The 26,890-nt window shown below is 44.3% G+C and overlaps 1 protein-coding gene across 1 annotated transcript in view; it reads left to right on the top strand.

Annotated features, from left to right (window-relative positions):
• LRIT3 (leucine rich repeat, Ig-like and transmembrane domains 3) overlaps positions 1-14,128 on the top strand; it is a 48,637-nt gene extending 34,509 nt beyond the window's left edge. The window contains exons 4-5 of the mRNA XM_075849346.1: positions 10,238-10,543; positions 13,035-14,128. Of these exons, the coding sequence (XP_075705461.1) occupies positions 10,238-10,543; positions 13,035-14,128 (1,400 nt within the window). The remainder of the gene's footprint in view (positions 1-10,237; positions 10,544-13,034) is intronic.
• Positions 14,129-26,890: the final 12,762 nt, after the last annotated feature.

Genomic DNA, 26,890 nt, shown 5'->3' with positions numbered 1-26,890 from the left:
CAGGTGTCTGGATTGATGTGAAATACAATGGCCTAGGAAGATAACTTTCTGCAGGCAGAACTGGAGTTTCTTCTTAGAGGCTCTGCACCCAGCAGTGTGCAGGAAGGTTAACAGGTTGATTGAGGAGTCTCGACAGGTAGGTAGGTCGGGGGCACACAGTAGAAGGTCATCCACATATTGCAGGAGGCACACCTGAAAGTTGGCTTGCTTCCATGGCTCCAGAACCGAGGTCATAGCTTTGGAGAACATTGACGGGCTGTTTTGGGCTCCTTGCGGCATCACGGTCCAAGTGTATTGGGAGCCATTGTGTGTGAACGCAAACAGGTATTGGCAGTCCTTGTGGAGTGGGACACTGAAGAAGGCATTTGCTAGGTCAATGACAGTGAAATAGCAGGCTGTGGGTGGTACCTGTGCAAGGAGGGTGTGTGGGTTTGGTACTATTGGGGTCTCAAGTACCGTTGCTTCATTTACTGCACGTAAGTCCTGTACCATGCGGTACTGTGGAGGTTGTCCCTTCTCCACCTTTTTCTTTACTGGAAAAAGGGGGGTGTTACATGAAGAGGTAGTGGGAATCAGGGCTCCTGCCGTGAGATACACTTTTAATTGGGTAGTAATAGCATCAGACTGTGCGATGGACAGAGGGTATTGAGGTTTTCTTGGTAAAGCAGCATGTGGTTTGAGTTGCACCGTGACAGGGGATACATGAAGGCGGCCAATGTCCTGTGGTCCGGTAGACCACAAGGCATTAGGAACGGCTGATAGATCTGTGTGATCCATGCTTGAAGCAGGGGTGTCTGGGAGTGAGAGCAGGCCAAAAATCTGGACAGTTTCTTCCTCTAGTAGGGGAGAGGAAAGGGAGACTGTCCCATCCTCATGGTAAGTGATTGTAGCTTCAATTTTCGACAGGAGATCTGAGCCTAAAAGATTCACCGGGCATGTGGGGGAAGCTACTAGCTGAGCTACCATGGGCCTGGATGGTTGAAGGGAGAGTTGCAGTGGTTTAGTGAGGTGGGATCTGCGTGATTGTCCGTCCACTCCAACGCATGCTACCGTGTTTTTGGAGATACAATTAGGGAAAGGGAGGTCGGACTGTCGGATAACACTTCTGGCAGCGCCGGTGTCCACTAGGAACTTCATAGGTGTTCCCTCAATGTCGATGTGTATACATGGGGTGGGGCCTGCCGGGGTAAGGTGTGGCAGGACCAGTGGAACCGGTTTGCCAGCAGCCTATGGTTGCGGGGCAGGTGGGTACCTGTCCCCTTGCGGGTCACGTAGTGGCCAATCTTGTTGGCGGTCACGTGGTGACCAAGTATTGTATGGCTGATTGCGGGGAGGTTGTGTTCTCATTGGGGGTCGGCCTGAGCGGCAATCCCGCTTGAGGTGACCCAATTTCCCACATCCATAGCACGTAGGACGCGGCCTGGACTGGGGAAAGTTGGGTGGGGCATTCCAGTCACCTGGCTGATAGGGTAACAGGGTGGTTTTGGGAGGTTTTGTGGCCAGGTTCTGCTCGATACCCCTTGCTACCTGGAACAAAGTTTCCCCTGCCATGCCTCGGTACTCGGGCCTAGTGCTTATGAGGCTTTTCCTTATGGGTTCCCTAAGCCCCTGGACAAAGGCATGCCCCCATAACTGGGCGTGAGTTTTGACTAGACGTGTGTCAAACCCTAAATCAGTGCAGAGCTGGTTAAGGCGGTAGTAAAACTTCTCAACTGACTCTGCCTTATCCTGCGTAACATCCTGTAGGGCAGTGGCTTGGTCAGCCAGCCGATCTGTGGCCCATTCCTTTAATTTTTCAAGGAAACGGGGCCCTGAGGCATAGTTATCAATGTCATCAAGATGACCGGGTGTAACATGTGGCTCTATGACTGGCCAGAAAGAGTCTCCTGCCTTTATCTGAGTTAGACCGCACAGGTCCTTCCATGTGGCCGCATGTGTCTTTTGTATCTGGCACAAGCGTCTATAGAAAGGCATGGGTTGTTTTTCTGGATCAGGCAGACCATTTAATAGAGCCTGTGTTTCCTGCGGTTTCCAGGGGATGTATCTGGGACGTTGGTCGGTGCGTCGGCCCCTAAAATTGGAGGAAGTGACATCTGCATCCCTTGCTGAACTCGCAGGGTTGGGGGTGAGCACGGGTGGATTTGACCATGTTGGCGCCAGTTGTGGATTTTGTGTGGCCGCTTCTGCCTCATCCTGTCGCCTGTACCCACTTTGTTCACTATGTACGCTACCCGTCTCCTGTTCGTCATGGTCATGGTCGGAAACACCCAGAGGAAATGTGGCTTCACCCAAATCTACCAAGTCACGTGTGATGGCTGCATAGGGACTGGGAGGCAGCTTGGGTTTTGAGGTGGGTGGTTTGGATGAGGGCGTCTGGCTGGTCCCTCTATTCGGGTGGTACGGGGTATTGTCATGATTGAGTAATGGGTATGTCCCTGATGTGGTGTAAAGTCTAGGGGCCCCACAAAAGTAACAAGTCTCCCGGCAGTCGGGGTTCTGACATTTACATCTCCCACACATCCAGCCCCGGGGATCCCAGTTGGTCCCGGTGTCGGGGTAGGGTGGAGGTCCGCTCACCAAGGGTGTGGTCGGTGATGCAGACGCCATTTTAGATTCTAAGGGTGCGGTCGGTGATGCAGGCTCCATTTTAGATTCTACTTCTGCTTCTTTGTCTGTCTGATCACATGCTGTATAACGATACTTTCCTTCCTCAGTAAACCTTTCCCTCCATTTTGCTTTATTCACTCCCTTAGCTGTCTTGTACCATGCTTCTGCGTGTTTTTGCAGTCCCTCATCTTGTAAAACTCCCTTCTTGGTGACTAATACCTGTTTCCACTCTGCTTCATCTAAACGGCCTCCACTATGAATTCCAGCCACTTTCATTAACTTCTTCTTTTTTGTCACATACTTTTTACCTTCCCTTTCTGCCACCATCTGTGCGGCTGTGTATTCTCCTGTCTCGGTGCTATTGCTGGACCCCATTGTGAAATTTATAGGGTCTTTCCTGCCTGAGTCACGCGCTTTTTAGCAGAGTTATTACACCTGACTACCGAATCCTTGAGCGTGTATTGTTTCCCCCCCCCCTCAATGTGTTCCCATATACACCCTATGAGTGTTTCTGGGGTGGGATGTATGTGTATATTTAGCTGGAAAACTTAACTCTCAGTCTGACAATTTATTGCTTTATAACCAGTGTTTTCTGCGTGGAAATCCTTGTCCTCTATATCCACTAAACACCACCCCTCATTAGATATGGCCAAGGTAACCCCGTACAGACAATTAGGACAGGTCATTTATAGGAGTGCCATGAGTGGCCTCCCTTTTGTGATATTCTGGAGTATAACCCAACAAAGGAAAATAACAAAAAGAAGTATGCTAAGACAAATCCCTCAATACATCCGGGGACCAATCCATTTGAAATTAGACAGGCAATAACAGTAATATTCATTTGGGCAATATTTTGGAAAAAAAGGTAATATTCTGGATTATCGGACTTTTGTCTAAAGCATATTCCGGATTATTGGAATTTTGTCTAAAATGTAATAAAAACTTATTTTCTGATTATAAGTTGGGTTATTGCAATAAGGCTTAGCTAATTAGTAACATTTTGACATTTTGCCGGACTATTGGAAGTTGTCTACTTTATGTGAATATCGACATATATCCTTCAAGGGCATACGCAACAGGGACTCTTACCGTTGTTAGACGTATGATCTATATTTGAATCAAAAGGCATACGCAACAGGGACTCTTACCGTTGTTAGACGTATGATCTATATTTACATTTTCAAATTCTATATCCGTGGTTGATAGCTAGTCAACACACCACTTCGGACACAATGGGGACTCAAACCTTCATTAGGTGTCGAAGATCAATACTAGATTATTAGGTCGATATTCATAAAAAAACAGCAAACATGTTCGTGTTCCCCAGAGCAGTCAAGTGGAGTTTGTTAGACCATATATGAGTTCTTGGAGCCAAGGCTTTTAATAGTGGTCTTGCGTCCTTAAGGACAGCGGTCCCACCGAAAACGTTGGGCGGCAATACGGGAAGAGTTTGTCAAGTAAGATAATATAATTTTCTTACCTTATGGAGCTGCAGTCTCCCCCTTCCCGATATTCCGGCCACTCGTTCCGGCTAGTGGGTCCGCTGCTCTGTCCGGATCTTTCGCCTAGGCCCCACGTTGGGCGCCAGCTGTTATGGATGTATACTCAGGTATACTCGTCAGTTGACTGCCTGGTCCAAATTCAGTAGGTTCAGCTTTAGCGTGCGCACGGAAGAAAATACACTGACACCAAGGGTAGGGTCAAAGTAGATCTCATTTATTATGCATTACACTCAAGCTTATATGCTGTCACAAAAAGGGGCTTTCCTTCTGACTTTAGGCTGTGCCGTGGTACTCATACATTGGTTCCCTCTTTCTCTCTATGTATATATATATGGTTAGGGTGTATTCCCGGATGCAGGGGCCGTTGTAAAAGAGGAAGTGGAGTCACAAACATACTTATAATCCACAACAATCCCATCCTCTATATCATTAATAAATAAGTTGAATAATAGTAGTCCTATCACTGAACCCTGGGGTACACCACTCATAACCGGGGACCATTCAGAGTAGGAATCATTGACCACAACTCTCTGGATACGGTCCTTGAGCCAATTCTAAATCCAATTACAAACTATACTTTCGAAACCTATAGTCCTTAATTTACCCATTAGGTGTCTATGAGGGACAGTGTCAAATGCCTTTGCAAAGTCCAAAAACACTAAATCCACAGCGGCCCCTCTGTTTAGGCTTCTGCTCACCTCTTCATAAAAACAAATTAGGTTGGTTTGACAACTTCTGTCCTTAGTAAAACCGTGCTGGCTGTCACTTATAATACTGTGTTTGTGTGAAAGATTTAGGCCTTATGCACACGACCGTGGTGTTTTTCTGGTCCGCAAATTCCAGGACCGTGTTCCGTGGAATGTCATCCGCAGTTCATCCGTATGTAGTCCGCAGTTCATCCGTATATAATCCGCAAAAATGCGGATGAAAAAAAAAAAAAAAAAAAAAGGACTTTGAAACAGGATTCCAAAAGCTTGGTCAAACCCCCTTTAGAAGGTCACATGATCGCTCTGGAGCCATTTCCTGCTGCATTTTCCCTGATCTTTGCTTTGTGCGAGTTCAGTAAGATTGCGCTGCTGATATAGCTGTGGTTTTTGACAGTTTTACTCACTGCGAACATGTCTTCGGATGATGTGGATGATGTACTCCTGTACTGGCTCCTCTCCAGGCGATTTGGACAGCAACCACCAATGCTGGACGAAGAACCGAGGAGGAGGAGGAGATATTGGGTTCACCCCATTATCTCACAACGGCTTAGGAAGGGTCATTTCAACATGCTCTACTCGGACCTGCGGCAGCACCCGGACAAGTTCCTCAGCTACTGCCGTATGTCCGTTCAAAGTTTTGATCGTCTGCTGGCGGACCTTCGTCCTGGACTCATCTTCCAGGACACCACCATGAGACGTTGCATTTCTCCAGAGGAACGCCTGATCGTCACTCTGAGGTAAGAAAACCTAAATCCCCTTCTACGACATGTCTCTACCCTGCAAACAATATTAGTATAGTTGTCCCCTGTTCATATTGCCGCCTTGCCAGCGTGCTGCAGATATTTTTCCTGTCTGTGCATATTTTGATATATATGTTTTTGTTTTTTTTTACAGATTTCTTGCTACCGGCAACTCCTTTGCCTCCCTACATTTCCAGTTTCTGCTGGGGTGCTCCACTATTTCCAAGATTGTCAGGCTTACCTGCGAAGTCATCTGGCAGCAACTTCGAGCAGCAGTTATGCCAAAGCCCAAGCCAGAGGACTGGATTCGGATTGCCGATGGCTTCTTCCAATCAGCACAGTTTCCCAACTGTGTTGGTGCGCTGGATGGTAAGCACATCCGCGTAAAAAAGCCTGCTCACTCAGGGTCTCAATATTTTAATTATAAGCAGTTTTTCTCGGTGGTGCTGTTGGCCTTGGCTGACAGTGACTATCGGTTTATAATTGTCGATATTGGGGCCTATGGAAGCTCTGCGGATGCTGGCATCTTCAGGGCTTCCAGAATGGGTGAACGGCTAGCTTCTAACCAGCTCGACCTTCCGGAACCTAGACAGCTTCCAGGATCTACAGGACCACCAGCACCCTTTGTCATTGTGGGTGATGAAGGTTTCGGACTGTCCCCTCACCTGATGCGTCCATTCCCTAGGCGTGGCTTAGATGAACAGAGGCGCATTTTTAACTACCGCCTTACACGTGCAAGACGGTATGTGGAGTGCGCCTTCGGAATTCTAAGCAGCAAGTGGCGTGTGTTCCAGAGCTCCATTCAGTTGAATCCTGGAAATGTGACAAAGGTTATCCAAGCCTGTGTTGTCCTCCACAATTTTCTGAGGATTCATGAGTCGGCAGTGGACGCAGAGCTGGACCATTTATCTACTAATTACATCCCTTTGGACTACACACCACATAGAAGACCTGGAGTGTCTGGACTGGCAGTCCGTAATTTGTATACAGACTATTTTGTATCACCTGAGGGAGCAGTTCCTTGGCAAAGGGATGTGCTTTGTCTGCCAAATTAAAATGTGAGAGGGACTGTTGTATTTCCGGTTTATGTTACAAATGTTAGTAGTTAAATTTGCAGTAGTAGGTAGAGTAGGGACTCGCAAGAGAATGAGGACCCTTGACGCGGGTTGCGAGCTAATGTATTTCTGTTTTTTTTTTTTAATTCTTGATTAAAAAAAAAAAAAAAGATTGTTTGCATTTGGCAGAAATGCAGACCAATACCTCATTATGTTTTTCAATAATAATAAAGACAAACACATAATTAACTAGAAACGTATTTTATTTCTTGCATAAAATAGTGTCAACAAACATTACCAAAACTATGTTATATAACTAAATTATAAATTGTAAAATGATTGCGAAGGTGCAGGTTCATGATGTGATCGTGGAACTGCCTCCCCCTGCTGCATTTGCCCATACTGTTGCTGAGAAGGTCCTGGCATGCCATAAACCACTCGATCTTGACTGAATAGCGGCATTGAGTCTACATATGACGGATGATGGATGCCTTGCGCGGTTGCTGCAGGTGCTGGAGGGACAGAGTTGTAGGTGCTTGCATCACACCCCCGTCGATGAAACTCGATGGCCTGATGCATTGCACGTGGGTCCGGATGTGTCGCAAATATCTCCACGACTTCCATTAGTGCTGTTTGGCACCTTATCTGTCTTGAAATTGGCACTCTTTTGAGAATATTAGAAAGAGCGCGACAGAAGGTGCCCTCTTCCGTTTCTGTAGCTCTTTTCTCCAAGTGCTCTAATACGCGCAAGTCGACTTCCTGCCTTGGCTCTGTACGCGTTGGACCTTTGGCAGAACGTCGACGTTTACCTCGGGGTAGAATTTCTTCGTCCGCGGTACAGACTGGATTCTCCGCTGTTGTTGGTTCTGCTGGCACAGGAGTGGAAGTGGACCTAGCAGTCCCCAAAGCTACGTCAGGCTCTTCAATTTGCGTCACATCAGAGTCTTCATCTTCCTCCAGATTATCCTTGGTTCTGTTTGAAAATAAAAACATAATGTTAGGGATTTTTTGTAGTAATTTAACGTCATGTCTACAGCTGGTCAAATAAACTATGTATGCATCACTACATGCAGAGCCCTAACTAGGAAAGACAGGGCCGCATAGCAAAGTTTTAACTGGGGCCATCCCTCCACTGGGTGTCACCCCCCCTTGTAGATAGTGCCTTTTTTGCTGCCCCCACCCCTGTAGATAACGCCATACAGCCCCACACTGTACACTGTATGGCATTATCTTACGGGGTACTATATGGCGTTATCTATAGGGGGACTGTACGGCGTTATCTAGTGAGGGGGCTGTATGCCGCTAACGCCATACAGGCCCACCTCCCCGCCCCCCGGACAAATGCCACCTATAGTGTGTCCTACAAATACATGCCTTATCGCTGGCAGCGATAGGGTGAAGGGGGGACTGAAAGTACCCTTAAGTTCTGCCGTCTGCACATCTACCAAAAATTGAAAGGAGCGCTGGTTATGTATGCGCACAAGCACGACTTTGGCTCCATTCATTTTGACGGAGGAGGCGAAAGTACCAGGTTTGGGATGGAGAAGTTCAGGGTACTTTCTGTCCCCCGTTCTCCCTGTCAATGCCAGCGATCACACATGTATCCCCTAGTCAGTGGTTAGGGGATACATGTCTGTTGTTTAATGTCAGAGCGGGGAGATACTTCCCTGCTCAGCCGTAGTGTTCAGTTGCGTCCCGCTGTAGCAGTCATAGCGGCTGCTAGCGTAGCCTCCGGACATGGTGGAGTCCCCTCATGTCGCGGTCCCCGTTGCAGTCGCTACGGCTGCTACAGCGGTACTTACACGACTGGCTACATGGGCAGACTACAATGATCAAAGTATATAAGCAATACTTACGGGCCAACCTGCATTACATCAAGAAGAAACGAAAGCTGTTTTGTGTACATGTACGGCTTTTTTTTCAGACGTCCGTCTCCGCTCTTCCCCTTGTCATTAATCTCCCTCTTGAATTGGTCTCGGCACGTGTTCCAGCGTGTTTTGACGTTTTCGACTATGATATAAAATAAACCAATCACAGATCAACATTTTAGAAGAGTACATTACTAGATATTAGGAAATGTTGTTTATTATTTGAAAATGATGCTGCAAATTTTTGTGGTTTACGCAACAAATCTGCACCTACATTTGTATATTTGACAGGTAATTCCAACGTTGCAGAAAATCCAGCAGACTTGCCATGTGCACACACGACAGCGTCCGTAACGGCTGAAATGACGTTGCTGGTTTCAGGAGAAAACATCACCCGTAATTTCAGGCGTAAAGGCATTGTCAACGCTATTGCGTATTGTCAACGCTATTGCGGCGTATTTAGCGTGTGTAATAGAGGTCAAACACCCCAGAATTACGTCCGTAATTAGTGTGTGGGAACATACCCTCATAGTGACATGTCACGTTTTGATCGGTGCTGTTCAGAGCCATGAGACCCCCACAATCTCACGTGCACTTCTGCAGCTTCATTTCAGCGATTGGTGGGTGATCCAACTGCCAACAATCAAAACGTCAGGCATGTCATTATGACATGACAGGAGTTCTCTGAAAACGCATCAAGTTGTGAAACTTACCCATGCGCTTCTTTTGCACTTTGGTTGCCTTCTCCCACTCAGGATGCACCTCACTGCAGACCTCCTGCCAGGCAAGATCTTTCATATTCCTGTCTGCATACTCTTCCACCCGCTTATTCCACAGACAGGGCTTGTGCTGGACCAGGATGATTAGTCTCTCTACGTTTATTGAAGCCATGCTGCTCTCTGCTGCTCTCTGCTGCTCTCATGTACTCTCTCCAGACTTCACGACGACAGAAGTCATTCCCGGTCGACGCCTAGCACACTTCCGGACAATCCGCAAACTGCGGATGACACACGGCGGTGTATCCGTAATTTCCACGGGCCCATTGACTTCTATTGGCATGTCCGCACCGCATTTGCGGCCCAAAATAGGACATGTCCGTAGTTTCTGCGGCACGGATGTGCGGACATGCGGAGACCCGTGAAAACACGGATAGTGTGTATGGGCCCATAGAAATGAATGGGTCCGCAATTCTCCCGTGGATTTGCGGGGGAATTGCGGACGCAAAAACACGGTCGTGTGCATGAGGCCTAAGTTGTTTTATTTACGTTATATTTATTATTATTTATTATTGACCTGTTTATTTGTAAAATGGCTGCTGTGGCCAATTCATTACCAAATCAAAGTCTCTGTGTTATTATTTGGAAGGTTGGGGGAGCTAGGCGAAAATAGTAAGGGGACATGGTTTGTATTGGTAAAGTCATTATAAAATGTCAATACTTCAGCACCAAACTCTTTAATCCCATGGTCAAGAAAATAAAAATAAAAAAGAATAATATACATAATAAGTGACCCAACGATTGTTATCTCTATCAGTATCTGTTTATTATTAAGGCCCATTGACCATATTCGGAAATGTGCATTTTGTAAGTACTATTATATTTCATCTACATCTAGTGGTAAAGTAACCCCTGTATATATCCATATTTATTACTATAATATATTAAAACCTGTTGAGAGAGTAACTTATAGTTGCAAATTTTGTAAGCAATATGTTAATTCCAGCAAGTTAAATACTTTTTAATTGTTCTCCTATTTAAGGTCTACAGGACAACCCTTGGTTTTGTGACTGCCGCATTTCAAAGCTGATGGAACTTTCTAAGATAGTGGATCCACAAGTGATATTCCTGGACACACTGGTGGTCTGCAGTGGGCCAGAATCTCTTACTGGCATCCTCTTCCAAAAAGCTGAACTAGAGCAATGTCTCAAACCCTCTGTGATGACATCAGCCACCAAAATTACATCTCCATTAGGCAGCAATGTACTATTGCGATGTGATGCTACTGGTTACCCCACACCACAATTAATCTGGAGTAGGACTAACAACACAGCTGTTAATTATACAGGTGAAATTTTATTCAAGTTATATCACCAAAAAAGCATATGTGAACTTCAAGACTAAACATAACGATTAACAGGGTTGTCCCATGATTAAATTAAAATGTCTCTGTTACATTACACAAGAAATACATTTTACAATTGGACTAATAAGAAAAAATGCTCCTGTGTCTAGATATTGCTTTTACATACTTATAGCCCCCCTAGTGTTCTTTTGATTCCCTCTCAGAAATCCACCTAATGTGGCCAGTGCCAATGAGAAGAAGCCGCTTCTAGTGAACAGGGCCGGTTTTAGACAAAGTGTGGCCCTGAGCAAAATTAAAAATGCTGAATTACTGTATCAATAATGCAGTCACTTCAGAAGGCAGTGTGCAGAGAACTGCATCGCTGATTTTTAGTGTGTCTAGAAATGCCGCAAGCCCCAAAGCATATGTCCCCCCCCTTTCACACAAAAAAATATTTATATACCTATACAGTTATTAAATCATACCACTATGCCAGATGAAATGTTACCTGCATACTGTTAATGAACACAACTCTCTATTATAAGACCAATTTTACCAATGATAACACAATATAAGGTCCAAATATACCGCCACACCATAACCACAAAGTGACTGAATAATTATAACTATTACTGATTAATACCCCCATACCCCAATACCATAACCACATAGTGACTGAATAATACCCCATACTGATTAATACCCCCACACCATAACCCACATAGTGACTGATTAATACCCTCATACTGTTACTGAATGAAAACCACTATACAAAGACCAATAATACCACCATATAGTGACCATATAGTGGTAGATACCAGTTATATACAGGAGGTCTGCAGACGATATAAGTGATTATAGCACATTTATATCCAGTGACTCACAGGTGATATGTGGGGGCGAGCAATCTCGAATTTGCCTAAAACTGCATTGGTTTTTCCCCGCCCCTAGCAAGTACTTAAATCTCCTAACCCATCACCTACTAGTCACCCGAGCGGCCCAATCCCCTAAAAAACATGGGACAAGTTTCCTCCCTTCCTGTCTCAAAGACACAACCCGTCCTACCCAAGTGCTGCGCCGCCGATTGCGAGCGCCACAATCTTAGACAAAGGTACGAGGTATGATATATGTTGCAGCCAATACAATGCTGCTACTTCATCATTTAGGGGCGCAGTTATGTTCGCGTCCCGTTGCTTAGGGAACTCGTCTCCACAAAGCGGGCGCTAATAGAAGCGCCACTTGTGTGGACTCATTTCCCCCATATTACTCGACTTTCAGAGAGAAGGGTATTCCACTGCATGCGTGCCATAGTGAGTGGAGGTTATGATTCGCATCGCGAACCAGCGAAAGTATCGTGAAGAGGGGAGCGAATCATCGCCTCCCAAACAGTACACATCCCCAGATGCCAGACAGGGAGTATAACAAGAAGGGGAGGAGTCACTGGGATTAAAAGGACAGGGAATTCCTAGTAACATTGACGTCAGACACCAGGAACAGGCGCAGATTCTGATACCTAAAGATCATAGGTGATTTCTTGCCACTGCAAGTACGCTTTTACCGAAAAGCCTCTTCTAAATAGAGAGCCACAACAGTCTCGTCCAGCGCTTATGGAATCTGGATTAAGCTGATTTTGGCCCATCTCCCCTGAGGAATCATTTGGCCGCGAGGAAACGCGTCGGGAGGATACTTATTCTTAAAGAGAGGTTCCCCGATCCCTTGCGTTGATAGAACAACGGATGATATTCAGCATTTGAATGGGTAGGGGGGCACTGACCCCTAATTTCCATGTCTCTTACTATCAATAATGCAAGGAAATATTGGTGAAACCCTGTTTAAAAGTAAAACAATAGATATTAATAACCTTTCACTGGGTTCTTTTTTTGCTGTCTAATCTTTATCAAACAAAAATAGTCCATGAATATATGCTATGGACAAATGCAATGACTATGTATGAATATATGGCATATGAATTGACTATGTGTGTATGTTAATATCTTTTCAAAAAAATGTAACATGAAAATACAGTAAAAGTTATATTTTATATATACTCCGGATCTTCCCCTTTTTTCATCAATATGTCTTTATAGAAAAACTCAATGTTCATGGAATATTCTGTTTATGAAGATTTAAAATTCTGCTTACAAACCAAGAGCAGGCATAGGCTGGAGTTATTTTCACTGTATTATTGTGCCTGCAGATTAGCATGCCCGTTCGTATCAGAAATGAGATGGATGTGCAATAAAATAATTTTAACAATGTAAAACAAAAAGTTAATGTTCAATGGTAAGAAATTTTTAGGGGCGAAAGGTAGTTTGGAAAGTGCAGAAGATTTTGAAAAGCAAATCTAGAAAAAGTTTTAAACTAGTGCATGTTACCTTAAATCTTCGACACAAGCCTTATGATTAGGTCACATATTAGATATATTGCAGATTCAGATCAATGTTTTAGTAAAATAATGTCCTAGTAAATGTAATTTATTTTCTTTACATAACAGTTATCCAGGAGTCTCCAGCAGATGGTGTGAGATGGTCAATTCTAAGTATGAATGGCATTTCCTACAAAGATGCAGGAGAATATCGATGCAAGGCTAAAAATTTGGCAGGAATATCAGAAGCATCAATAACTGTCTTAGTAGTCGGTGTGGTCACTACAACAGGATCACCATCACGGCTTGGATGGAGATTAGGAGCAGACCAGACAGTTAGTCTGCTTACAGAGGTAAAGGAAGAAATTATCAAAACAAGCACAGTTTTATTTCCACTGCCCAAAGTAATATCTACACCACCAATCTTGCAAACAACAGTAGAACCAACTGTAGTGCCTACTACTGCCACATTCACAACAATTCGAATCCCAGTGAGGAAACCACAGAAAACCACCAAAGGCCAAACACAGGCTGCAGGGGGCAAAAAAACACAACTTTCTATAAGCAATAAAGATGGAGATGCGCTTCAAAATGTAGCTGCCAATGGCGAAGCAAATTCTGTTGTCCGTAATCTGAGAGTTATCACTGAAACAGAGGATCGGGTCACACTAACATGGAAGACACTAAATACCACAAATAGCTCAACCCTGACTGTGCTCTATTCGAAGTATGGTGAGGATGAAATGCTACGGTTGAGCACAGATCCAAGTAAAAATAAAGTAACAATTGACGGCTTGCAGCCTAGCACAAAATACATGGCCTGTGTTTGCCCAAAATCAACTCAACCAAAGAAAGACCAATGCATTGTGTTCTCTACAGATGTTCTACTTAAAAATATGGAGAGTGAATCCCAGGTGTCTGTCTTAGTAATAGCTAGCAGTGTTGCTTGTGTTGTTGTTTTGCCTATCATCGTCTTCTTGCTTTATAAAGTTATAAAACTACAACGTAAGCCCCAGTTTCCTGGTGAAGAAGACCTCTTAAAAGAGACTTATGTCAAATTTGAGACACTGTCCCTTAGACCACGATCAATAAACACTGGAGGTGAGTTATGGACACGCAGAGACACTACTGAATCAGAGAGACTTCTTTTGTGCTCAAGGTCAAGTATGGATTCACAGGGGACTTATAAAAGTGAAGAAACCAGGCCTGAATACTACTGCTAATATTTTATCTATTATATTCAAACAGGTTTTTCTTTTCTTTTCTTTTATATTTGGTCTATTTTTATTTTTGATTTCAATAAAAAAAATTAAAAGAACCTTTTAGTATGTTCACTCACGTTACCCTTTTTTTTTATGGACAGCAATAGTGATCTTTAAAGGGGTTTTCCTATCAGGGACATTTATGGCATATCCACAGGAAATGCCATAAATGTCAGATAGATGTGGGTCCCACCTTTGGGACCCGCACCTATCTCTAGAAAGGGGCCCCCTAAACCTCGTTCTGCCTTTCTGTGTTCCCGCTGCCACTTGTGATTTCTGACCATGTAAGTAGAAAACAGCGTAGCTTGCTGAGCTACGCTGTTTTTGTAACTTCCAATAGAAGTGAATGTCAGTTACGGGAGCAGTGTAGCATGTGAGCTACGTTGTTTTTGTCACCCACTCATGAACCCACTGGGCCGTACTGCCTTGGCAGTATGGCAGCTGGCCAACAGGGCGCAGGTAACAGTTTATAGTTCGTATAGGGTACCTGTGGCAGTTCGGACAGTAGCAAGGCAGGCTTGGCTGGGACTAGGCAGCAGGCAGACGTCAGGCGTGGTGTAGCAGGACAGGCGTGCTATGCAGCACAGCACGACTACAGCTCAGCACGGCACTTGACCAGGATAGCACGAGATACAGGATACAGGATGCAGGTACGGGAAACACTGGCAACTAGGAGACCATTTACGTAGACAAACTTTGGGTATGACAACAATGCTCAGGCATGGGAGGAAGGGGCTGGGCCCTTCTTATAGTCCAGGGTACTCATGGGCTAATTATACATTAAAGTCTGGTGCGCGCGCTGCCCCTTTAAGAGCGGGCACAAGCGTGCGCGCGCACACTACGAGCCCCGGCCGAGGTGAGCGGAAGTGAGTGCTGGTGTCTCCTGAGGAGGAGACTGGGGCCAGTGCTCGCAGACCCATGGCTGTGGCCGTCAGGAGGTGAGTGAGCCTGACAGCCCGCGGCCATGGACATGACAGTTTTCTACTTACATGGTCGGAAATCACAAGTGGCAGAGTGAACACAGAAAGGTAGAACAGGGTTTAGTGGGCCCGATTCTAGCGATAGGTGCGTGTCCAAGAGGTGGGACCCGCATCTATCTGACATTTATGGCATATCCTGTGGACATGCCATAAATGTCCCTAATAGGAAAACCCCTTTAACTACCTTCAGAGGTTACTTGCATAATCAATTGGTAGTTGGAGAGTAGTGGGTGATACAGCCTTTTCCATTCTTTCTTTGTTCACATTCTTTTCCAACAATACAGATGTATAGGAAGAGTATGAGGAACTTCTCTCATAGTTATAGGTGGTGCTGAGGCTGCAGTTCCATTCATGTCCTGCTGCCTGTGGAAGTTTAAAGACCCCTCTGCAAAATAAAAAAACAGCAATACCATACATGGCAAGTAATGGTGGATGGAGCCTGCGTCTGTGCTCAGGAACTCCAAGCTACACCTCTGTGAAGAACCATAGGGTAAATAAATGATTATACTTTGTATGATATTCATTTCCAATGACTTTACATGCAAAACTTGCACGTGATATTATAACAACAAGAAATGCAAGCTGTTATTAGATTATCCTCTTTGTATCAGAGCATGCAATCAGCTGTAATCTGTGGGGGAACCCAACAGCAAGTGTTCAATTTGCCTGCGCCACCGCAGTCGAATGCGCTAAAATGGAAACCTGCCGGTATGGTGACAAACGGAAACCATTAGCAATGTTTCCGTCACCATTGATATCAATGGTGATGCAAACGGAAGCTAAGGTTTCCGTTTGCCTTTCCGTTGAGGGGTTCACCTGACGGAAACATCAGACGGAATCCCTCAACGGAAAGCCAACGCTGATGTGAACAGGCCCTTAACAATGAATGTCTGCTGATCACCGGGGGTCCCAGGAAACTGACCCCCACCATCGAATATTGATGGCCAACCCTAAGGATAGGCCATCAATATTAAAGTCCCAGAAAACCCTTTTAGAATTTTCTTTCAAAAAATAAATAGCCATTTTAGCTGTCCACTTGTGTGTTTAGACATTTCAAAATGATCCTGGTGATTGACGTACATGGGTGGGGGATGACAACCGCTAAAGGCAGCCATTGTAATGCCCATAGGGATTTTTATTCAGCTTTCTACAAACCCTGCATAGCATGTAAATGCATTATTATGTTACATCCCCCCTCTCCTTGTTCCATCTGTCCTACTATACTATCTGTACTACTTTTTGCCTGTGTCAGTTTTTATTTTAATCCTGGTATTCTATTCCTGAACCAGCGCTATAAGTGTTTGAAACTGTGCTGCAATACAAATAATGTTCCTTATATTACTACTTTATATAACCTGGGTCAAAGGTGGTCACTGTTTACTTGACAGAAATGTAAAGTAAAAAAATACCATTTGCAGCCTAAATTTTATTTATTTATTTTATACAATTATCAGTTTAACCCACATTGAACCGCACCCCTACACAATTCTAGATAGAAACTATTGAATGCTGTAAGTAATGCCATTGTCTTGGCACACACTGTCCAGGATTTCTTATATCTTCAGCTCCCATTGTAATGAAAACTCTCCAGATAAGTCATGCCAATGTGGAATTTCTGTATTGAATTCATAAACGCCAACATATTTTTCAGCGCTGTACGGAAATTGACACCATTCACATCAGTCAGATTATTAATCCCTACTCCTAATTGGGCTCACACTCTAATTTCCCTTTTCTCAAACTCAGTAGGGTCAATTTCATAGAAAGCCAAATAATCTATTAGTTTGTTTTTGGAGTCTGGGAGGAAATTGAAGAATCCGGGATACTTACTTAAATACAGGGAGAACATACAAACCCCAGTGCTGCGTGGCAACACTGCCAAACGCTGAGCCATACGTAACATGGAAATAATCTGCAAGAAAGAATACATTTGTTTTAGATATAACATTTATTAATTGTCCTATGCATCATTAGAAATAGTCAGGGATTATTTATGAGTTTAGAATGCGACGATTCAATGAAGCACATACATTCTGGCATTGTTCTGCTCTACAATGTCCCTGCTGTGCCACAATGTGCCAGTCAGGGACATTTTAGTTCTTTTCATGTGCTCTGAAGAATGTGTGCGACAGTGTACACATGATCAAATGCATTTTTGATGCTTCATAGCTGCTCATTGAGCACAGTTGCGGGGCAGAGAAGTGAAGTTCACATTGTACATAACCTTTCCTTGTCCTTTCTTTCCTTTTCGAGCGGCAGAATCTGCAGCTGTGCCCCCTCAGAAGGGTGTGTTTGGTAGCTACGCCTGAATGCCAAGCTCTAGGATGTCTGTTACTTCCCACACTGACATTTGGGCCACTGACCAGTTCTTTGGCTTACTCTACAAGCAGCTGGTCATGTGTGTTCCACACTACTTAGGGGTCAGGCAATGTGATCCATCTTAAAAATCATGACTTGCTTTCATGCCTGCTCACCTTTTATTAGAAAAATCCCTGAAGTCAGAATAAAGCTAAGAATTCTCCAGAGCATATGTGGTTTGGTAGACGCTGTCGTTTAGAAGTTAGTGATTGAGATGTATTCTCCCTCTGGTGTCATAATTTAAGCATGTCAACTAGCTGAGAACTGCAAACACGCCCTTGAGTGCCATCCTGTGCCCAGCTGGCCTTCTATGCCTTTCATGCAGGACTACTTTTTTATGGCTTCATACAGCGTAGGTAAGCTGAACATTATATCTGATGAATGTAAGTAGTAATTTAATACAGGAATTTAATAAGGGGTCTATTACAGACACATACCCTGTTCATTGCAATGCTTTAAAAGCAAAATTATAATGCCTTGTTTCAATCTCCTGCCAGAAACATATGCAATAAAATTCCTTAAAGAGGCTCTGTCACCAGATTTTGCAACCCCTATCTGCTATTGCAGCAGATCGGCGCTGCAATGTAGATTACAGTAACGTTTTTATTTTTAAAAAACGAGCATTTTTGGCCAAGTTATGACCATTTTTGTAGTTATGCAAATGAGGCTTGCAAAAGTCCAAGTGGGTGTGTTTAAAAGTAAAAGTCCAAGTGGGCGTGTATTATGTGCGTACATCGGGGCGTTTTTAATACTTTTACTAGCTGGGCTTTCTGACGAGAAGTATCATCCACTTCTCTTCAGAACGCCCAGCTTCTGGCAGTGCAGACACAGCCGTGTTCTCGGGAGATCACGCTATGTCGTCACTCACAGGTCCTGCATCGTGTCAGACGAGCGAGGACACCGGCACCAGAGGCTTCAGTTGATTCTGCAGCAGCATCGGCGTTAGCAGGTAAGTCGATGTAGCTACTTACCTGCAAACGCTGATGCTGCTGCAGAATCAACTGTAGCCTCTGGTGCCGGTGTCCTCGCTCGTCTGACACGATGCAGGACCTGTGAGTGACGACACAGCGTGATCTCTCGAGAACACGCTGTGTCTGCACTGCCAGAAGCTGGGCGTTCTGAAGAGAAGTGGATGATACTTCTCATCAGAACGCCCAGCTAGTAAAAGTATTAAAAACGCCCCGATGTACGCACATAATACACGCCCACTTGGACTTTTACTTTTAAACACACCCACTTGGACTTTTGCAAGCCTCATTTGCATAACTACAAAAATGGTCATAACTTGGCCAAAAATGCTCGTTTTTTAAAAATAAAAACGTTACTGTAATCTACATTGCAGCGCCTATCTGCTGCAATAGCAGATAGGGGTTGCAAAATCTGGTGACAGAGCCTCTTTAAGGGTGAATTCAGATGTTGCGGTTTAGGTATGGTAAAATAATGCATAAAAAAAACACGTGTTTTACCGCAATTTGGTGCATTTTCAATACAGTTGCAGTAAGAAACACAACCGTATCAAAAAACGCATCAAATCACGGTAAAAACAGGTGCTGTTGTTAGATGCATTTTTTCATGCGGTCTTAAGCCGCCTCAACTGCAACGTCTGAATATACAGGTGAACGGCCCTTTACAGTTACAGTATGTGTATCAGAGCAGTGTCTTCTACCGATCCCAACAACTGTGTGTCCATCACATGACCATGGACAGAATATTATCCACTGGAAGTAAACAATGAATGTTCCTACTGAATAACAACAAGCAGAGATCTCAAAAACTGTGAGGAAATAATACAGAAAGTATATTGGAAAATTGTATAACTTTTAATTATAAAAAAAACCCATTAATTTGCTGAAACCTGACAACCCCTTTAACCCCTTCCCGCCCAATCACGTACAGTTACGTGATTAAAACTGGTGTCTTACCGCCTTTTCACGTAACTGTACGTGATGGAGATGAAGCTGGCTCAGGAGCTGAGCCAGCGACATCACCGCCGGGTGACAGCTGTATGTTACAGCTGGCACCCTGAGGTATCGGCCAGGACCAGAGCGAGCATCCGATCCGGCCGATTAACCCCTCACATCCTGCGTTCAATAGAGATCGCAGCATGTGAGGAGTTTATAGCCACCGGCACCCCAGCAACGTGATCGCTGGGTTGCCGGTGGCTGCAAAGGCGATCGGAGGGCTAATACTTACCTCCCGATCAGCCTGTAACGGAATCCCCCTATGCCCCATCGTCGGCGGGGCCCAGGAGGCTTCCGGTACCATCGGCAAGATGGCGCCTGCTCAGCTTCCGGCTCAGAAGCTGAGCCGGCGTCATCAGCAGTGGGTGTCCGCTGTATGTTACAGCGGACACCCCGATCTATCGCCAGGAACCGGAGCTAGCTCCAATTCCTGGCATTAACCCCTTCGATGCAGCGATCCATTGTTATCGCTGCATCCTAGAGGTTTGTAGCAAATAAATCCTAACAATGGACTCCTGTCTGCCATTACGTAAGCTGATTAGGCCCCGCCCAGAGGCGGAGCCTGATCGGCTTGCTGTCAGTGAACAACTGACAGTTCCAATACATTGCACTACATAGATAGTGCAATGTATTAGAACATCAAACAAACAGTTGGACCTTCAAGTCCCCTACTGGGACTAATTAAAAGTGTAAAAAAAAAAGTGTAAAAAAAGTATAAATAAAAGTTGTAAAACATACAATAAAAGTTTCAAGTAATAAAATAAAACACAATCACCCTTTTTCCCTTATCAAGTCATTTATTATTGAAAAAAATAATAAAACCATACATATTTGGTATCGCTGCGACCGTAACGACCTAAACTATAAAAATATTATGTTATTTATCCAGCGCAGTGAACGCCGTAAAAAAAAAACTCAAAAACACTGCCATAATTACAGTTTTTTTGGTCACTGTCTTCCAAAAATTGAAATAAAAAGTGATCAAAAAGTCGCATGTATCCAAAAATGGTACCTATAAAATCTATACCTCGTCTCGCAAAAAACAAACCCTCACACAGCTCCATCGACGAAAAAATTTAAGTTATGGCTCTCACAACATGGCGACAGAAAAAATACATTCTCTTTCCAAAAGTAATTTTATTGTGCAAAAAGTTATAAAAAAATTCTATAAATTAGGTATCGCCGGAATCTGACTGACCCGCAGAATAAAGGTAACATGTAGTTTATAACGCATGGTGAACGCTGTATATTAAAAACTAAAAAACTATGGCAGAATTGCTGTTTTTTTGTCACCTTGCCTCCCATAAAAGGATAACAAGTGATCAAAAAGTTGCATGTACCCCAATATGGTACCAATAAAAGCTACAGCTCGTCCCGTAAAAAAACAGCCCTCATACCACTACGTCTATGAAAAAATAAAATAAGTTAAGGCTCCAATAAGTCAGGAAAGAAAATATGCAGTTGTGCCCGAGGGGAAAATTTCTTCTGTTTCAAAAGGCGATGTATCAAGGCACTAAAATTAGGGAACCAGGAAGGGGAGGGCCCAAACATATCTGCTGGAAGCGACGGTGCCCGTATTATACCAGGACAACACTTTCCCGGCAAAATTCCCCAAACTGCAAAGGTGCGGAGTGTGGACCAAAAGGGGGATAAGTAAGGACATTTATCAGTGCGACACCGGCCTGTGCAGAAAGGATCGATCACAGCGTAATACACATCTATGGATTATTATTTTTTTTTTTTTACCTTATTATTATACCACCTGACTATGCCCCTGATGTACTCTGCCGAGCTCACATATGCCCCACATTATAAACGGAAACAACAGTGATACTCCAAACAAAACTATTACCAAGCAAATTCCACGCTCCAAAAGCCAAATGGCGCTCCCACCCATCTGAGCCCTACAGCATGCCCAAACAGCTGTTTACGTCCACATATATGGCATCGCCATACCCGGGAGAACCCTTTTAACAATTTTTGAGGTGTGTGTCCCAAGTGGCATAAGCTGGGCACGACATATTTGACAATGAATTGGCATATCTAGGGAAAAATTTTAATTTGTACCTTCCGCAGCGCAATCATTTATGGAAAAGACCCGTGGGGTGAAAATGCTCACTACACCCCTTAATAATGCCTTGAGGGGTGCAGTTTCCAAAATGGGGTCACTTCTCAGGGGTTTCTTTTTATCAAAGCCTCTGCAATTGTGAACCAATACTTTATAGGTCGCCAAATTAGGCCTCAATTTTACATGGTACTCTTTCACTCCTGAGCCCTGTCGAATGTCCAGGCAAAAGATTAGGGCCACACATAGGGTGTTTCTAAAACCGGGAAACACCGCATAATAATTGAGAGCTGTCTTGTTATGGTGGCACAAGCCGGGCACCACATATTGGCATATCTATGGAAAAAATCCCATTTTCACTCTCCCACATCGTGTGCACACGAATTTCTGCAAAACACCTGTGGGGTTAACATGCTCACTACAACCCTAGGTGAATATCTTGAGGGTGTTGTTTCCAAAATGTAGTCAGAAAAGGAATGCCTGCAGGCAAACAAAACCCTATTTCCTGACCACCCAATAGATAATAAGGATAAAGTAAGAGTTTACAACTTTTATTAAGCTACGTGTAGCAAGACAAACTATACACATAAATTTTAAAAATTTCACTGCCACAGACCGAAGTCAGTATAACAGCTGGAGAACCCAGCCGAGTGTCAGAGAGTTGCGGTGTATGCCGAGTGTCGGCAAACAGTCAGTGCAAGGGCACCAGTGCCTCTATTAGTATGATAGATCCGGCTGAGGCAGGGATTAAAAATTCAATACAGCCCCCCCGACATGTTTCGCTAACTAGTAGCGTCCTCAGGGGTACACGGGGCTAATGGCGGCGCCGCGAGAAAACCGCTCCTCTTATGGGAGTGTGGAATGACGAGAGGTGGGTGTGTGGATGACCGCCAATCAGGCGAAGCTAAACATCGGAAGCAGCAGGGGAGAGCAAGCAACCAATAGGAGGCCAGGTAACAAGCAGCCCATAACAGCCCGTAGACTGCGCAGTAGTAAAGACAAAGTGCCGAGATAATTAAAAGACGGCACGCCTGCGCAGTAAAGCGGCTGAGGGACTTAGAGCAGGGCCGAACAGGGCGAGAGCATAGCAAGGACCAGAGGATCGGCGCATGCGCTGTGGGAGCAGGAACGAACTTAGTGCAACGAACAGCTGACAGCCACCATGAATATCTCGCACCAAGCATAGAGCCGAGAATATATCTCACCTGACTGTGATTTGTATATACACAAGTCTAGTGTAATGCCATATAAAAGGCAAAGTGCCCAAGTGTCCTTCACAGTCCAGATATGTAAAACAGACTCCCTTTAGGAAGGCCAACCGGTAGCAGCTGCTCATCCAAACAGCCACCTCAGGAGTAATCATGAAAATTAGTAATAAATAATATGAAATGACAAGGAATACGATAGCATTAACATCCATCTTCATTTATAAATAATAATAAAATAGAAAAAGAGAAAGAGCCGCCAAGCGCATGACATGTATAGTTAGGTCACGTACGAATAGTTGATCAAATTAGATAAATATATATACAGAAATATATTCATACATAATCATACAGCCCCCTTGTCAGGAGACCACAATAAAAAGATGGTACCGATAAAGGCAGCCAAGAAACCGAGACAATAAAGGCGAATAAAGTATAATACAAATGAATCCATACAGAGTCATAAAGGGAAACGCAGAAGAACTCACAGAAATGCACTAAATGTAAAACCCTCGTTAAGTCCCTGAGGGGTCATGGAGCCGAGACGGTGAATCCACCGTGCCTCCTCCTGTAGAAGCCTACGGTCCAAATTACCTGCCCTGGGTCCCAACTTAAACTGTGCAATGCCCCAAAATTGGAGCAGCTTCGGATTATCAGGGTGATATCTATGCATATGTCTGGCAAGAGTGGTGTCTTCCTTAAGGTTGATGGTACTAAGATGTCTGGACACCCTTCTCGTCAATTCCTGCAGAGTTTTGCCCACATAAAGTTTAGGGCAAGGACATCTAGCCAGATACACAACTCCACCACTCTGACAGTTGATAAATTGTTTAATGTCATAGGACCTGCCGTCAAGAGGATTGGTAAAACTCTTAACTCTAGGCATCAGTGGGCAGAAGGAACACCTGCCACAGGGATGAAAACCCGTGACGGGTGATTTCAACCAGGTGGATGGGGCCCGTGAGGGGATTGATGAAAAATGACTATGCATTAGAAGATCACGTAGATTTTTACCCCTATGATAGGTAATGGCGGGATTGGCAGGGATTGCCTCTTTTAGGTCAGGGTCAGCAGTAAGAATAGACCAATGCTTCTTCAATACTCCAACAACTTGGGAGGAGCAGACATCGAACGTGCCAATACAGCGGATGGCACCAGAAGTCGTTGACAGTGCAGACCTAGCAACACCTTCGGAAAGTAGATCAGATCTAAGAGACGCCCTAGCCCTGGCATACGCCCTATGTAACCACTTTTTCGGGTAACCTCTTGCCAAAAATTTTTGGTAGAGACCATCACACTCCCTCTGAAAAGATTGCTCATCAGAGCAGTTGCGTCTGGCCCGCAGGTATTGGCCAATGGGTATCCCTCTTTTAAGGGCAGGGGGATGATGACTGTCCCAATGCAGAAAGCTATTGGTGGCTGTAGCTTTACGAAATATGTCAGTTTGGACACCACCACCAGGGTCCAGAGAGATCTTAAGATCAAGGAAGTTGATCATATGATCGTTAATTTCATAAGTGAATCTCATGCCAATGGAATTATTGTTGAGCATAGACATGAAGTCGACAAATGTGTTGACATCCCCATCCCATAGGATGAGAATGTCGTCAATATATCTTCCCCAAAAGGAGATATGTGACGTGAAAAAAAGAAGATCATCTGAAAAAACGATAGTGTCCTCCCACCAACCCAGGAAAAGGTTGGCGTAGGTGGGTGCACAAACGGTGCCCATTGCTGTGCCTTTTATCTGATGATAATATTTGGCATCAAAGGTGAAAAAATTATGTGTGAGAAGGAAACGTAATAGTGACAGAACAAAATCATTGTGTCGCTGAAATTGGGTACCCTTTGTGCTCAAAAAATATTTAACTGCAGTGAGACCCAAATCATGTTGAATATTGGTATAAAGCGACTCCACGTCTATGCTCGCCAACATGGTAGTAGAGGTGACAGTGATCTCCTGGATCCTGGTGACGGTGTCCTTGGTGTCCCTAAGATGGGACGACAGAGCAGAAACAAAAGGGGACAGAATCTCATCCACATAGAGGCTAATACCCTGCGTCAGGTTATCATTACCCGAAACTATGGGCCTACCAGGGATAGGGCGCTTGTTCTTATGGACCTTTGGTAAAGCATAAAAAGTTGCCAGAGTGGGTGTAGGGTTGTATAGACGTTTAAATTCGTCCAAGGTAATAAGATTATTACTTTTTGCATTGGTAAGCAGATCGTACAGTTCCGACAAGTACCCAATGGTGGGGTTGCCTTTTAAGGTGACATAGGTTGTTTTATCATCTAGTAGTCTGTGGACCATACCCGTGTAATCAGCACGGTCCATGATCACGATATTGCCCCCTTTATCAGAAGGTTTAAGTACTAGATCTGCATTACCACATAGCTCATCCAGTGCCAACTTTTCATCGCTGTTAAGATTTCCAAAGGGCATAGATTTGTCATTTCTAAGTTTCTTAAGGTCATTACAGACCATTTTTACAAAGACATCGATGTGCCCATATTGGGAAAAGGGGGGAGTGAGCCTAGACTTAGGGCGTAATGTAGAAAATGGACCCACCGCATCAGCGGCTCCGAATTGATTCTCACGAAGGAGACTCTCCAGGTCCCTCATGGTGTTTTGTTCCTGACGGTCAAGGCGGATATTATCCTGTGTAGAGCCCCTGAAATGTTTATGAAGGGCCAATTTTCTGGCAAATAAATTGATATCCTTTGCCCATGTGAACTCATCGAAAGGAGGTGCAGGGGTATAGGAGAGTCCCCTCTGTAATAGAGTCAACTGATGAGAGTTCAGTACGTGTGAAGATAAATTAAATATCTGCATGTTATCATTGTTAGTAGCTGGTGCACTAGGGATTATTGTTTGAGACCCCAGTGCAGGTTGAGAGGTCCTAAAAAAGGAGACGTGACAGAAGAGCCCATAGCAGTGTTGGTTGCACCATACCCATCTCCCAGGGTGGTACCCGGAGTAGATAGTGGGGGATTGCCCACCAACGTTGTAGCATTTTGAGCATATGATGAGACAGGCACAGACAAGATAGATGACGAGTTGGAGACAGCAGGTGGACATGGTCTATTTCTACTCAGGAAATCCGTAGGGGGCTGTTTGTATGACGTAGGTGTTCTCTTTGAGTAACCGGGTTTATTGTTCCTGACCTTGCGTTTAGTGCCCAATCTAGGGCTGTCCCCAGTGGGTCTAGAGTGTTCTGTGCCCGAGGTGTCCGACTCAGAGAAGTCGGTATAAACAGTGGTGCGTTTGGGGGCAGGAACAAAACGTGTCTTGTAGGTATAGGTTTGCCCTATGTCAAAGTCCCTCCGGTCACGGATATATTTCCGGTGTTTACGTTCTTTAATTTCCCCCTGTAGTTTCTCAATATTTTTTTGCAATTTCGCCTCCAAAGCGCCAAATTCAGGATGTGATTTAAATATTTGTATATCTCCTATTTCTTTTTCGAGTTGGGCACCAACCTTACTATGGCTCTGTTTTTCAAATTCCAACAAATATTGGAGCATCCGCAGAGAGCTCTCAGTAAGAAGGTCCTCCCAACCCTTTATGAATGCAGTGTTGTCACGATGGGAATTTGGCGTGATGTTAATTCTCAAACCCCTATAAATAATTTTCTGTTGTATATAAATTTCCAGACTGGCTATTTCCCAGCAGGAGCGTACAAATTTTTGGTAGGTCTTCTGCAAGTCCCTAAAAGCTGTATGGATATCGAACTGATGTAAAGGGATATTATCAGTAGAAAAGACATATGCCACCTCAGCGGACAAAGTCTCTATATTAGGTTTCTTGGATAAAAAACCGGCCATATTCAATAAATTGAGAAATAAGTATAAGAGGTTCAGCAGTGTGAACAGGGTCAGAGAAGAGAGGGATGGGGATGGGGATGGGGATGGGGATGTCAACACATTTGTCGACTTCATGTCTATGCTCAACAATAATTCCATTGGCATGAGATTCACTTATGAAATTAACGATCATATGATCAACTTCCTTGATCTTAAGATCTCTCTGGACCCTGGTGGTGGTGTCCAAACTGACATATTTCGTAAAGCTACAGCCACCAATAGCTTTCTGCATAGGGACAGTCATCATCCCCCTGCCCTTAAAAGAGGGATACCCATTGGCCAATACCTGCGGG

The sequence above is a fragment of the Rhinoderma darwinii genome, chromosome 1, assembly GCF_050947455.1.
Source record: "Rhinoderma darwinii isolate aRhiDar2 chromosome 1, aRhiDar2.hap1, whole genome shotgun sequence".
Classification (NCBI taxonomy): domain Eukaryota; kingdom Metazoa; phylum Chordata; class Amphibia; order Anura; family Rhinodermatidae; genus Rhinoderma; species Rhinoderma darwinii.
Note: the sequence above shows the minus strand (reverse complement) of the source record. Positions and strands in the feature narration are given on the sequence as shown.